The sequence below is a fragment of the Coregonus lavaretus genome (assembly GCF_964263955.1).
Source record: "Coregonus lavaretus genome assembly, chromosome: 22".
Lineage (NCBI taxonomy): Eukaryota > Metazoa > Chordata > Actinopteri > Salmoniformes > Salmonidae > Coregonus > Coregonus lavaretus.
The window spans coordinates 10,738,714-10,751,956 of NC_140009.1; the positions used below are offsets into that span (position 1 = coordinate 10,738,714).

General features: G+C 43.7%; 1 protein-coding gene across 1 annotated transcript in view; it reads left to right on the plus strand.

Annotated features, from left to right (window-relative positions):
• The first annotated feature begins 362 nt into the window (after positions 1-362).
• The window catches only part of LOC311150207 (DNA topoisomerase I, mitochondrial-like), a 30,577-nt gene continuing 17,696 nt past the window's right edge, over positions 363-13,243 (plus strand). Inside the window, exons 1-3 of the mRNA XM_084187562.1 lie at positions 363-448; positions 754-778; positions 3,232-3,328. Coding sequence (XP_084043688.1) covers positions 416-448; positions 754-778; positions 3,232-3,328 — 155 coding nt within the window. The 5' untranslated portion in view covers positions 363-415. The remainder of the gene's footprint in view (positions 449-753; positions 779-3,231; positions 3,329-13,243) is intronic.

Here is a 13,243-nt window from a genome sequence, read left to right on the forward strand (position 1 = left end):
TGTGTTGTACTTTCAAAGTTTAACTGACATTCTGTGAAAAGTTCACACGTAAAAGTGGCCTACATCATGAATGAATTGTTCCATTTTATACTATTTTGTTAGGACTGAATACTGTCCCGTTTGAAGGGCTGTTTGACAAGAGTATTTTCTATAGTCTATATCCTACTGTTAATCTATCATAGAGAGGTCTTACGACAAATCAGGGAACGTTAACTATTGTAGTGAGGAATCATGCAGGACAGCAGGCAACATTTATTTTTCATTATTTAAATGTAATTGAGCATGCGCAGTTGCAGAGAATTCGGACTTAGCCCAGTGCGCAACGACTCCATTCCACAGTCTATCCAGACTACTCTGTCAACCTCATCTTCTTACCTTGGGCATCCCTGCCTTGTGTATTTGGCTTTACAAGACAATGAGCGGGGATCACGGTGAAAGAGACTCGCAGGTAGTGTTATTATGCTGCTCGAGAGGATGGAGGCAGCTAGTTATTTGCATTATGTGACAGTTGGTTTGGTTGACTAGATAATGATAAAATTACATTAATGTGATTGCATGGATACAATCGATAGGCTATGTTAACAAGTTGTATTAGTTGTCTTTCAAGTAGCAACTTTGTTTTAAATATCACAAGCGATCCCTGGGCTTTTTGTAGAATTTCTCATATTTCTCTGTCTGAAACTTGACATTCTCCTTTCTACCGGCATACAGAAAATATAAACATCTATTTAATATCTTTTTAACATTTTGCAGGTCAATTCTGGGTCTCGAGCCAATGGTAAGTTGTTTTTAACCGCAAAATAAATATTTATCAAGATTTTGCTTGTGATCAACTCGTTATCTTCATTTGTCTACTGTTAGTTTTTAAAGGACAGAAATGGCGTCCCAGAGACTAAGTCCCTTCTCCTCCACTCTCTTGTGTCTATTGTTCAAAAAGAGGGCCTCAAAATTACCCTTTCGATATATAATATTTCGATCTGAGAGGAAATTCTGGCAGTGCATTACACCGTGTTTCTCAAATAGACAATTGTTTGTTTATGTTGTGGTGCAACAATGTAAAAATTTTGAGCCGAAAGTAGTGAAATGGGGGTTGAGGACTTAGTCTCTGCGCCATTTTCTTTTTCTCTGTCTAGCAGCCAGTGCGCCGAGCACTGATAGAACAGTTGGCCGTGATATGGAGGCTAGAGCTGGGAGTTCATCGGCCTCTCCCACCCCATGGCTCCTGGCACAATCGCTGCAGACATTACTGCCACTACATGTCATCTGTCAAAGATAGTTGCTTTATTGGAAATGCATGTTTTAAATGTTGTTATTGCTTGTTGCATTTGTTAGTCAACTTTGGGAATGGTTTCTGGAAATTATAATGGAAATCTGCCGGCATAATAATAATAATAATACTGTAATAACATATATTTTAAAAGAGGGGAGGTGGGGAGGGTGTATCAAGTGCACACACCTTTGACAACTCAACATTTCATTTGTAAAATAATTAAACAGTCATGGAAATGGGACAGAGATATGGTAGTGGGAGCATGTTATTGTTTCCTATGACAATAGCCCCCCTACCCGTTATTTAACTGCCATGACAGAGGGACGCCACAAGGTGACGTTCAAGCTCAAGACTGACAGTTATATGGGCCCACCCTCTGACAAAGCCACCACTAATTGGGAGTTTTTCACACTTTTGTTCAGGGGGGATAAAAAAATAGCCAAAATAGATGGCCCACTTATTGAGGAATTATAGAATGTCTCAAATGATAACCTGCTACTCCCAATGCACCACTTCTGACCAGCCGCACATAGACTATTGTGCACCACTAGAGGAATAGGGTAGCCTATCATTTAAGACAGGGGTATTCAACCTGGGGTCCGTGGCCCCCTGGGAGTCCGCCGTGGTACTGCAGGGGGTCTGCGAAAATACATGTTTTTATTGAAACGTTTTCATTAATATCGCTAGCAACAACAGAATAAACCTTTTTTTATTACAAACCTACAGTAGAAAAGAGGAGAATATATTATTTCTAATGATGTCAACTTTATTACTCAACTCCTAATATTTAGCAAATTACACTCGTTGGACCTAATTATACTCACTGGAGTATCTGTCATAGGCTTTGAAAAAGTGCCGCTGGCTGCTGGTAAGCTTTCTTGACTTTGACACTTCCTCTTCCAATTATAATGTGGGGAGGTCAAAACAATTAAAAACAATTAATTTTAAAATGTGTTTTACTTCTTGCCATTATAATTTACTTCATGATAAGACATATGATGGGGGTCCATGGGTCACCGGTTTTCCTGGCCAGGGGTCCCTGGACAAGAAAAGGTTGAAGACCTCTGATTTAAGATTTTACCTTAGACAGTGATGTAGTGGTAAAAAATAGGTGGGTAAACGCTGATTGCCAGACTGGATTACAGAGGTAAAGCTCCCTATACTTTCAATGCATTTTTCTGCAAAAGCTGGGTAAACGCTTACCCAAAAGAAAAAAAGACGCGTACTACACCACTGGCCTTAGTCTAGGGTTACATGTGATGTCAACTTGTGTTTCACAAGACCCAGCCAGTTGTGATGTTACCATCAGAGAACGTGCAGGCATGTGTGTGCGGGTGGTTCAGGCCTAGATGTCTGGGGTGCGTGTTGAGACAGGGCAGCAGCAGCAGTGTGGCTCTCTCATGTTTTGGTGTAATAACAGCGATATGCAGCCTCCATTTTTGGAAAGTAGACCCACTTAGATGTCTGAACCTCCCTCCCATCCCCACTCCCCTGGACCCACTTTCTTTCTCTTTGACACTCCCTGTGTGATCTAATATTGAGTTTAGACAGGTAGGGAGGGATACGCAAGGCTGGTTTTGACTTTCAATTGCCCAGTCCCGTTTCCGTACTTGATTTTACAGGTAATTCTTCACATTAAATGGTATGATACCGTTTAAGCTTTAAATTGTGGTGTAAGTACAAAGTAACTACACAGTAACTTGATAATCCAGCCAACTAATTTGAAAGAAAATGTGGCACTAAAGAGGCTGGGTTAGGGGCTGTTTGATGTTTAATATTGAACACCCTTGCGGTATGAGAAGTGATTCTATTGGTTGAACCTGCAGTTTGTGTTCATTACTATGTGACGCTGAAGACTTTAGCATATCCATACACAAAGTGCTCAGATTACACTGTGTGGTTACAGTTCCCATTGTCTGGGGGATCTCTACTAAACGAGTCAATCTCTAACTTTGTCCCAGACTCTCACAAACACAAGGACAAGCACAAAGACAAAGAACACAGGCACAAAGAGCACAAGAAAGACAAGGAGAGAGAGAAAGCCAAGTACAGCAACAGGTATGTTCCCTATCCCCTCCTCTCTTTGTCTTCCTCTGTCTCTTTTCTCTCTTAATTTTCTCACTCTCTTTGAAATAAATAATCCTACCACGTGGCAAGCCATGCCACTGTCATCTCCATCCCACCGATGGTTTCTCAGAAGTCTTTCCATGTTGTTCTCTCTCTCTCCTTCCTTCTCATTTCCCTTTTAGTTTGGTCTGTGGGAGAGTTCTGAGTAAACTGCCATTGCTGACCATAATACTTTGTGTTGTACAAGACCATAAAGAAAGACGACACAACATTACATCATACAACAGGATATCTTCATTTATTGTGCTGCCCCTATGCTATCTCTGTGCTGTCATACTATGCCTTCAGAACAGTGGCGGTCGGTGCCGTTTAAGATGAGGGAGGACCATTTTGTTTAATGAGCATGGCCTTATTTCTATTACAGCATATTGGATGACTGTCATTCATAATCCATTCACCCAGCTCAGTGTAACATTGATACATTTAGGCTACTACATGATACTCAAATTTTCCCTATATCCATCATGAGGTTGCTACAACCTAGCCTATGGATGAAAGTTTACATCATAGGTGCACAGGTCGAAAGAAATGTGAGTAATCAAGGTGACAGAAATTGACACATTCAATACTGCCTTGCACACTCTTGCCTGCATCTAGCTGATCTAGGGTGTAATCATTAGTGCAACAGTTGCAAACGAAAGTTTCTATTGGACAAATTCAGGTATGTTTATCCCCGTTTCGTTCCATTTGAGAAACGTTTTTCAACAGAATCGGCAGAATGAATACGCCCCTGATCACACGTAAACACAGTTTACTTTCATAGCAGCCACATACAAACAGCATGATCACTTTGATTGTTGTATAATTCCTTATCGCATCTATGTTCTCTCTTCCTCTCACCTTTTCCCTTTGCTTGTGGACTTCAGTGCCCTTCACATCACCTGTCTGTGACCAGGCAAAAAAAACTTAGCAAGCCGAACCTTCATATCATGAATGCTAACCGCTACACACAACCAACATCATTGTCACCATATTAGCTAACGTCATAGTCAACATAGCTACTAGAACTAATGCGTTAGTTAACCCGCTACAATCACGCAGTACAGTGTACAGCAAGCAGTTTAGCAGTTACACTGGCGGGCCCCGGGGGCAATAAATTATTAAAACCAAAAGCTTACCTTGTATTGGAAGAGTTCCAGACTTGGATAGCCATAGCCAGCTAGCATCCCTCTCTGTTTGATCTGGGAGTTTGAGTTGGCTAAACTAGCTAGATGGAAAAGGGGGATATCTAGTCAGTTGTACAACTGAATGCATTCAACTGAAATGTGTCTTCTACATTTAACCCAACCGCTCTGAATCAGAGAGGTGTGGGGGGCTGCCTTAATCAACATCCACGTCATCGGCGTCCGGGGAACAGTGGGTTAACTGCCTTGCTCAGAACGACAGATTTCTACCTTGTCAGCTTGGGGATTCAATCCAGCAACCTTTCAGTTACTGGCCCAACGCTCCTACCCGCCAGGCTATTTTGAGATGTTTTGGTTAGCTAAGTAAGTGAAAGTGGGAAAAAAATACAACGAAATATAGCTACTGTAGCTAGCTGCTTCTCCTTCATTTTTGAATAATTTAATTTGTTCAAAACTGTTCAGCTATTGTCTTTCTCTCTCTTTGAGTCAACTACTCACCACATTTTATGCACTGCAGTGCTAGCTCGCTGTAATTTATGCTTTCAGTACTAGATTAATTATCTGATCCTTTGATTCGGTGGACAACATGTCAATTTATGCTGCAAGAGCTCTGATAAGTTGGAGGACATCCTCCGGAAGTTGTCATAATTACTGTGTAAGTCTATGGAAGGGGGTCAGAACCATGAGCCTCCTAGGTTTTGTATTGAAGTCAATGTACCAAGAGGATGGAAACTAGCTGTCCTCTGGCTACACCATGGTGCTACCCTACAGAGTGCTGTTGAGGCTACTGTAGACCTTCATTGCAAAACAGTGTGTTTTAATCAATTATTTGGAGACGTGAATATATTTAGCATTGTTTTAACTAAAAAAAAGCATAACTTCTTTAATGTTTCACTATTTCAATTTTTCTGTAATACACTGAGGAGAATGGTCTTCCCCTTCCTCAACTGAGGAGCCTCTACTGCTTCAGAAACTATTCACACCCCTTTACTTTTTCCACATTTTGTTGTGTTACAGCCTGAATTTAAAATGGATTATATTCAGATTGTGTGTCAGTGATCTATAGAGTTCAAACAGTACTCTCACTCAAAACCATGGAAAGTGCAAGGTGCTAAATAAAATAAAAAAGGAACGGAGCATTCGTTATGCCTTCATCAGTGCTGATGAACAAAAGGACAAAAGGACCACCTGTGTGAGAATGCTGTTCATTGACTACAGCTCAGCGTTCAACACCATAGTGCCCACAAAGCTCATTACTAAGCTAAGGACCCTGGGACTAAACACCTCCCTCTGCAACTGGATCCTGGACTTCCAGATGGGCCACCCCCAGGTGGTAAGGGTAGGCAACAACACATCTGCCACACTGATTCTCAACATGGGGGCCCCCAGGGGTGCGTGCTTAGTTCCCTCCTGTACTCCCTGTTCACCCATGACTGTGTGGCCATGCACGACGCCAACACCATCATTAAGTTTGCTAACGACACAACGGTGGTAGGCCTGATCACCGACGACGATGAGACATCCTATAGGGAGGAGGTCAGAGACCTGACAGTGTGGTGCCAGGACAACAACCTCTCCCTCAACGTGATCAAGACAAAGGAGATGATTGTGGACTACAGGAAAAGGAGGGCCGAACACGCCCCCATTCACATCGACGGGGCTGTAGTGGAGCGGGTCGAGAGCTTCAAGTTCCTTGGTGTCCACATCACCAACAAACTATCATGGTCCAAACACACCAAGACAGTCGTGAAGAGGGCACAACAATTCCCCCTCAGGAGACTGAAATATTTGGCATGGGTCCCCAGATCCTCAAAAAGTTATACAGCTGCATCATAGAGAGCATCCTGACCGGTTGCATCACCGCCTGGTATGGCAACTGCTCGGCATCCGACAGCAAGGCGCTACAGAGGGTAGTGTGTACAGCCCAGTACATCACTGGGGCCAAGCTTCCTGCCATCCAGGACCTCTATACTAGGCGGTGTCAGAGGAAGGCCCAAAAAATTGTCAAAGACTCCAGCGAAAAAAGTAATAGACTGTTGTCTCTGGTACCGGAGCGCCAAGTCTAGGTCCATAAGGCTTCTTAACAGCTTCTACCCCCAAGCCATAAGACTGCTGAAAAATGTATCAAATGGCCATCCAGACTATTTGTATTGACCCCCCCCCCCCCCCCCCCCTTTGTTTTTACACTGCTGCTACTCGCTGTTTATTATCTATGCATAGTCACTTTACCCCTACCTACATGTACATATTACCTCAATTACCTCGACTAACCTGTATCCCCGCACATTGACTCGGTACCGGTACCCCCTGTATATAGCCTCGCTATTGTTATTTGGACTGCTGCTCTTTAATTATTTGTTACTTTTATTTCGTATTATTATTATTATTATTGTTATTTTTTAATTTTTTTTATTATTTCTTAAAACTGCTTTGTTGGTGAAGGCCTTTTAAGTAAGCATTTCACGGTATTGTGTTCGGTGCATGTGACAAATATAATTTGATTTGATAAAGGCATGTTCCTTTTTTATTTTATTTAGTACCTTGCACTTTCACTTTTTGTATTCTTTCGAGCATGGATTAAATTAATAATATTATTTTTGCATCTCGGCCTTCTTGGGTTATTCCTTTTCATGGTTTTGAGTGCGAGTACTTTTTGAACTCTACATGTATTTTCTCTCCCATGCACTGGCCGCCTTTCATTATAGCCTGAGCGCAAACCCTCATAATGGCTTTCTTCTGAGTCACTGATGTACACTTGTTATGGCAAGCCTAAATAAAAATGTGCTTAGCAAATCACATAATAAGTTGCATGGACTCATTCCGTGTTCAATAATAGTGGTTAAAACGTTTTTTTTTTATGACTACCCAATCTCTGTACCTCACACACTGTAAGGTCCCTCAATTGAATAGGAATTTCAAGCACAGATTCAACCACAAAGACTAGCGAGGTTTTTCAATGCCTCTCAAAGAAGGGCACCTATTAGAATATCCCTTTGAGCATGGTGAAGTTATTTATTAGACTTAGATACAGGCGTCCTGTCACGCTCTGGCTCCGGGACTTTGTATTATTGAGCCAGGGTGTGTTCATTTTTGTTGTGTTTGGGGATTAGTTGGGTTGTTATTGGTGGTTTCATTGTTTGGTCCAGTGACTCCCAATCAGTGGTAACGAGTGTCAGCTGTCGGCTCGTTATCTCTGATTGGGAGCCATATTTAAACTGTCATTGTTCACCTTGGGGTTGTGGGTTTTTGTTCTATGTTCAGTCGTTGTCACTGAGGACTTCATGATCGTGTTTTGTTTTGTATTCTCGTGTATTGCATTAAAGTCAATATGTTCGCTACCAACGCTGCGCTTTGGTCCTACTTCATAGACGATCGTGACAGAAAAACCCACCACAACGAGACCAAGCAGCGTTTCCAGGAGTTGGATGACGAGTGGTGGAGACAGAAGAGCGAAGGTTGGGAGAGGACTATAGAGGCCTGGTCCACGGAGAGGAGAGACCCCCAGAAAATTTTTAGGGGGGGGCTCACGACGTCGGGGCAGCAGGAGTACGGGTTAGAGGAGTGCAGTAGGTTGGCAGAAAAGGCCGCCAGGTTAAGGGGGCCACTGGTCACGAAGGGGAGGGAAGGTGTGGAGGCACGGCGAAGGGTACTGGGGTGTGTTACCAGTCCGGTCCGGCCCGTTCCTGATCCCCGTGTAGGGCCAGGGGTGTGTGTCCTCAGTGCGGTCCTGTCTGTTCCTGTTCCTCGCATGGAGCCTGTGGTGCGCGCCGCCAGCCCGACTCGGTCTGTTCCTGCTCCCTGCACCAAGTCTGTGGTGCGTTTCGTCGGCCCTGTCCGGCCCGTGCCTGCTCCCCACACCAAGCCAACGGTGTGCGTCGCTAGGCCAGCTCGACCTGTTCCTGCTCCCCGCACCAAGTCTGTGGTGCGTTTCGTCAGCCCTGTCAGGCCCGTCCCTGCTCCCCGCACCAAGCCAATGGTGCGCGTCGCCAGCCCAGCCCGGCCGGTTCCTGCTCCACGCATCAAAACTATGGTGTGCGTCGCCGGCCCAACCCGGACTGTTCCTGCCACTCGCACCAGGCTAAGGGTGCGAGTCGTCAACCTGGGTCAGCTCGTTCCGGCTACTCGCACCAAACCAAGGGGGCGAGTCGTCAACCTGGTTCAGCCTATTCCTGCTACGCGCACCAAGCCAGGGAGGCGAGTCGTCAGCCTGAGGAGGTCCGTTCCGGCTCCACGCACCAAGCCGAGGATGCGTATCGTCAGCCAGGTCCGGTCCATCCCTGCCTCACGCGCCAAGCTAGGGGTGCGCGTCATCAGTCCGGATCCAGCCAGCTGGGTGGGATCGGACCGGGGCCATTACGGGGGGATGGATGTAGGATGGTGGTCAAGCCCGGAGCCAGAGCCGGAGCCGCCTCCGAGGAGCAACACCCACCCAGCCCTCCCCTATTTGGGTTATTTGAGGCGCGGTCGCAGTCCGCGCCTTTAGGGGGGGGTACTGTCACGCTCTGGCTCCGGGACTTTGTATTATTGAGCCAGGGTGTGTTCATTTTTGTTGTGTTTGGGGATTAGTTGGGTTGTTATTGGTGGTTTCATTGTTTGGTCCAGTGACTCCCAATCAGTGGTAACGAGTGTCAGCTGTCGGCTCGTTATCTCTGATTGGGAGCCATATTTAAACTGTCATTGTTCACCTTGGGGTTGTGGGTTTTTGTTCTATGTTCAGTCGTTGTCACTGAGGACTTCATGATCGTGTTTTGTTTTGTATTCTCGTGTATTGCATTAAAGTCAATATGTTCGCTACCAACGTTGCGCTTTGGTCCTACTTCATAGACGATCGTGACACGTCCTTCCTAACTCAGTTGCCGGAGAGGAAGGAAACTGCTCAGGCATTTCACCATGAGCCAATGGTGATTTTAAAACAGTTACAGAGTTTAATGGCTGTGACATGAGAATGGATCAACAACATTGTAGTTACTCCACAATACTAACCTAAATGAAAGAGTGAAAAGAAGGAAGCTTGTACAGAATAAAAAATATTATAAAACATGCATCCTGTTTGCAAGAAGGCACTTAAGTAATACTGCCAAAAAATTAGCAAAGAAATTAACTTTTTGCCCTAAATACAAATTGTTATGTTTGGGGCAAATCAAATATAACACATCACTGAGTACAACTCTTCTTATTGTCAAGCATGGTGGTGGCTGCATCATGTTATGGGTATGCTTGTCATCGGCAAGGACTAGGGAGTCTTTTGGGGATAAAAATAAACATAATACAGCTATAAGCCCAGGCAAAATCCTAGATGAAAATCTGTTTCAGTTTGCATTTCCAACAGACACTGGGAGACTAATTCATCTTTCAGCAGGACAATAACCTAAAACACCAGGCCAAATCTACACTGGAGTTGCTTACCAATATGACATTGAATGTTCCTGACCTAGTTACAGTTCTGACTTAAATCGGCTTGAAAATATATGGCAAGACTTGAAAATGGCTGTCTAACAATGATCAACAATCAACTTGACAGAGCTTGAAGAATTTTGCAAAGAATAAATGGCCAAATATTGTACAATCCAGGTGTGCAAAGCTCTTACTGACTTACCCAAAAAGACTCACAGCTGTAATCGCCGCCAAAGGTGCTTCTACAAAGTATTGACTCAGGGATGTGAATACTTATGTAAATGAGATATTTCTGTATTTCATTTTCAATAAATTTGCTAAAATTTCAAAAAACATGTTTTCACTTTGTCGTTATGGGTATTGTGTGTAGATGGGTGAAACAATTTATATTTAATCCATTTTGAATTCACGCTGTAACACAACAAAATGTGGAATAAGTCAAGGGGTATGAATACTTTCTGAAGGCTCTGTATATACTGTAGTCTACCTAGGTCTCTAGGACATCTAGGACATCAATGCATGATTTACGCAGAAGCCAGACTGAACACATGCATTTTAAGCATGCTTAAGGATTGACACAACTTGCAAACTCTTTCATGCACAGAAATTACTTTATCGCACTCTCTCACTCTCACTCTCCCTCTTTCCCTACCCCACTCTCTCTCTTTCTTTTTCTCTCTATTTCTCTCTCTCTCTCTAACCCTTCCCCTCTCTCTCTTGCTCTCTCTCTCTCTGCTAACATCCATAGTCATGAAAACCCTCTCTGAAACAAAGTGTTCCCTCTTTTATTTGTTATGACATCATTTTTCAATTGGTATTTGGCACAATGTGGGTCTTATGCTTTTTGGGTTAGCTCTGGGTAGCAATACCAGATAAAAAATGAAAACGTTTTTTGAGGATGACTTGGATTTGTTTATTTATTTAGCTCTTATGTGTCTAGGTAAATTCACTGAGAACACATTATAATTTATAGCAAAGACCTTGGGAAATTTGTCGGAGAGAGGGTTTGAATGTGGTCTGTGACAAAGAATGGCTATGGTTTCAGTCTGGAATACCGTGTGCAAGTGACGCGTTCCTACGTCATACTTCCGTGTTCATGTCCCTGGTCTTTTGAATGGGCTTGAGGATTATATAATCAAATTCAAGAAAACGCGGTCATATAAGATACAGTGCATTAGGAAAGTATTCAGACCCCTTGGCTTTTTCCACATTTTTTAACGTTACAGCCTTATTCTAAAATGGATTACATTGTTTTTTCCCCTCATCAATCTACACACAATACCCCATAATGACAAAGCGAAAACAGGTTTTTAGACATTTTTGCAAAATAAATAAATATATAAATACCTTATTTACATAAGTATTCAGACCCTTTGCTATGAGACTTGAAATTGAGCTCAGGTGCATCCTGTTTCCATTGATCATCCTTGAGATGTTTCTACAACTTGATTGAAGTCCACCTGTGGTAAATTCAATTGATTGGACATGATTTGGAAAGGCACACACCTGTCTATATAAGGTCCCACAGTTGTCAGTGCATGTCAGAGCAAAAACCAAGCCATGAGGTCGAAGGGATTGTCCGTAGAGCTCTGAGACAGGATTGTGTCGAGGCACAGATCTGGGGAAGGGTACCAAAAAATGTCTGCAGCATTGAAGGTCCCCAAGAACACAGTGGCCTCCATCATTCTTAAATGGAAGAAGTTTGGAACCACCAAGACTCTACCTAGAGCTGGCCGCCCAGCCCAACTGAGCAATCGGGGGAGAAGGGCCTTGGTCAGGGAGGTGACCAAGAACCCAATGGTCACTCTGACAGAGCTCCAGAGATCATCTGTGGAGATGGGAGAACCTTCCAGAAGGACAACAATCTCTGCAGCACTCCACCAATCAGGCCGTTATGGTAGCGTGGCCAGACGGAAGCCACTCCTCAGTAAAAGGCACATGACAGCTCGCTTGGAGTTTGCCAAAAGGCACCTAAAGGACTCTTAGACCATAAGAAACAAGATTATCTGGTCTGATGAAACCAAGATTGAACTCTTTGGCCTGAATACTAAGCGTCACGTCTGGAGGAAACCTGGCACCATCCCTACGGTGAAGCATGGTGGTGGCAGAATCATGCTGTCGGGATGTTTTTCAGCGGCAGGAACTGGGAGACTAGTCAGGATCGAGGGAAAGATGAACGGAGCAAAGGGCAGAGTGATCCTTGATGAAAACCTGCTCCAGAGCGCTTAGGGCCTCAGATTGGGGCGTAGGTTCACCTTCCAACAATCCTTGAATGCCCAGCCAGAGCCCGGACTTGAACCCGATCGAACATCTCTGGAGAGACCTGAAAATAGCTGCAGTGACGCTCCCCATCCAACCTGACAGAGCTTGAGAGGATCTGCAGAGAAGAATGGGAGAAACTCCCCAAATGCAGGTGTGCCAATCTTGTAGTTTGGCACACCAAGAAGACTCGAGGCTGTAATCACTGCCAAAGGTGCTTCAACAAAGTACTGATTAATGTTCTGAATACTAATATAAATGTGATATTTCCGTTTTTTATTTTTAATAAATATGAAGAACAAAAATGTTTTTGCTTTGTCATTATGGGTGTAGATTGATAAGGGGAAAAAAACAATTTAAGGCTGTAACGTAACAAAATGTGGTTAAAAGTTAATTTAATGCGTTTGAGCCAATCAGTTGTGTTGTGACAAAGTAGGGGGGTTTACAGAAGATAGCCCTATTTGGTAAAATACCAAGTCCATATTATGGCAAGAACAGCTCAAATAAGCAAAGAGAAACGACAGTCCATTATTACTTTAAGACATGAAGGTCAGTCAGTACGGAAAGTTTAAAGAGCTTTGAAAGTTTCTTAAAGTCCAGTCGCAAAAACCATCAAGCGCTATGATGAAACTGGCTCTCATGAGGACCGCCACAGGAATGGAAGACCCAGAGTTACCTCTGCTGCAGAGGATAAGTTCATTAGAGTTACCAGCCTCAGAAATTGCAGCCCAAATAAATGCTTCACAGAGTTCAAGTAACAGACACATCTCAACATCAACTGTTCAGAGGAGACTGTGTGAATCAGGCCTTCATGGTCGAATTGCTGCAAAGAAACCACTACTAAAGGACACCAATAAGAAGAAGAGACTTGCTTGGGCCAAGAAACACAAGCAATGGACATTAGAGCGGTGGAAATGTGTCCTTTGGTCTGGAGTCCAAATTTGAGACTTTTGGTTCCAACCTCCGTGTCTTTGTGAGACGCGGTGTGGGTGAACGGATGATCTCCGCATGTATTTTTCCCACCATAAAGCATGGAGGAGGAGGTGTTATGGTATGGGGGTGCTTTGCT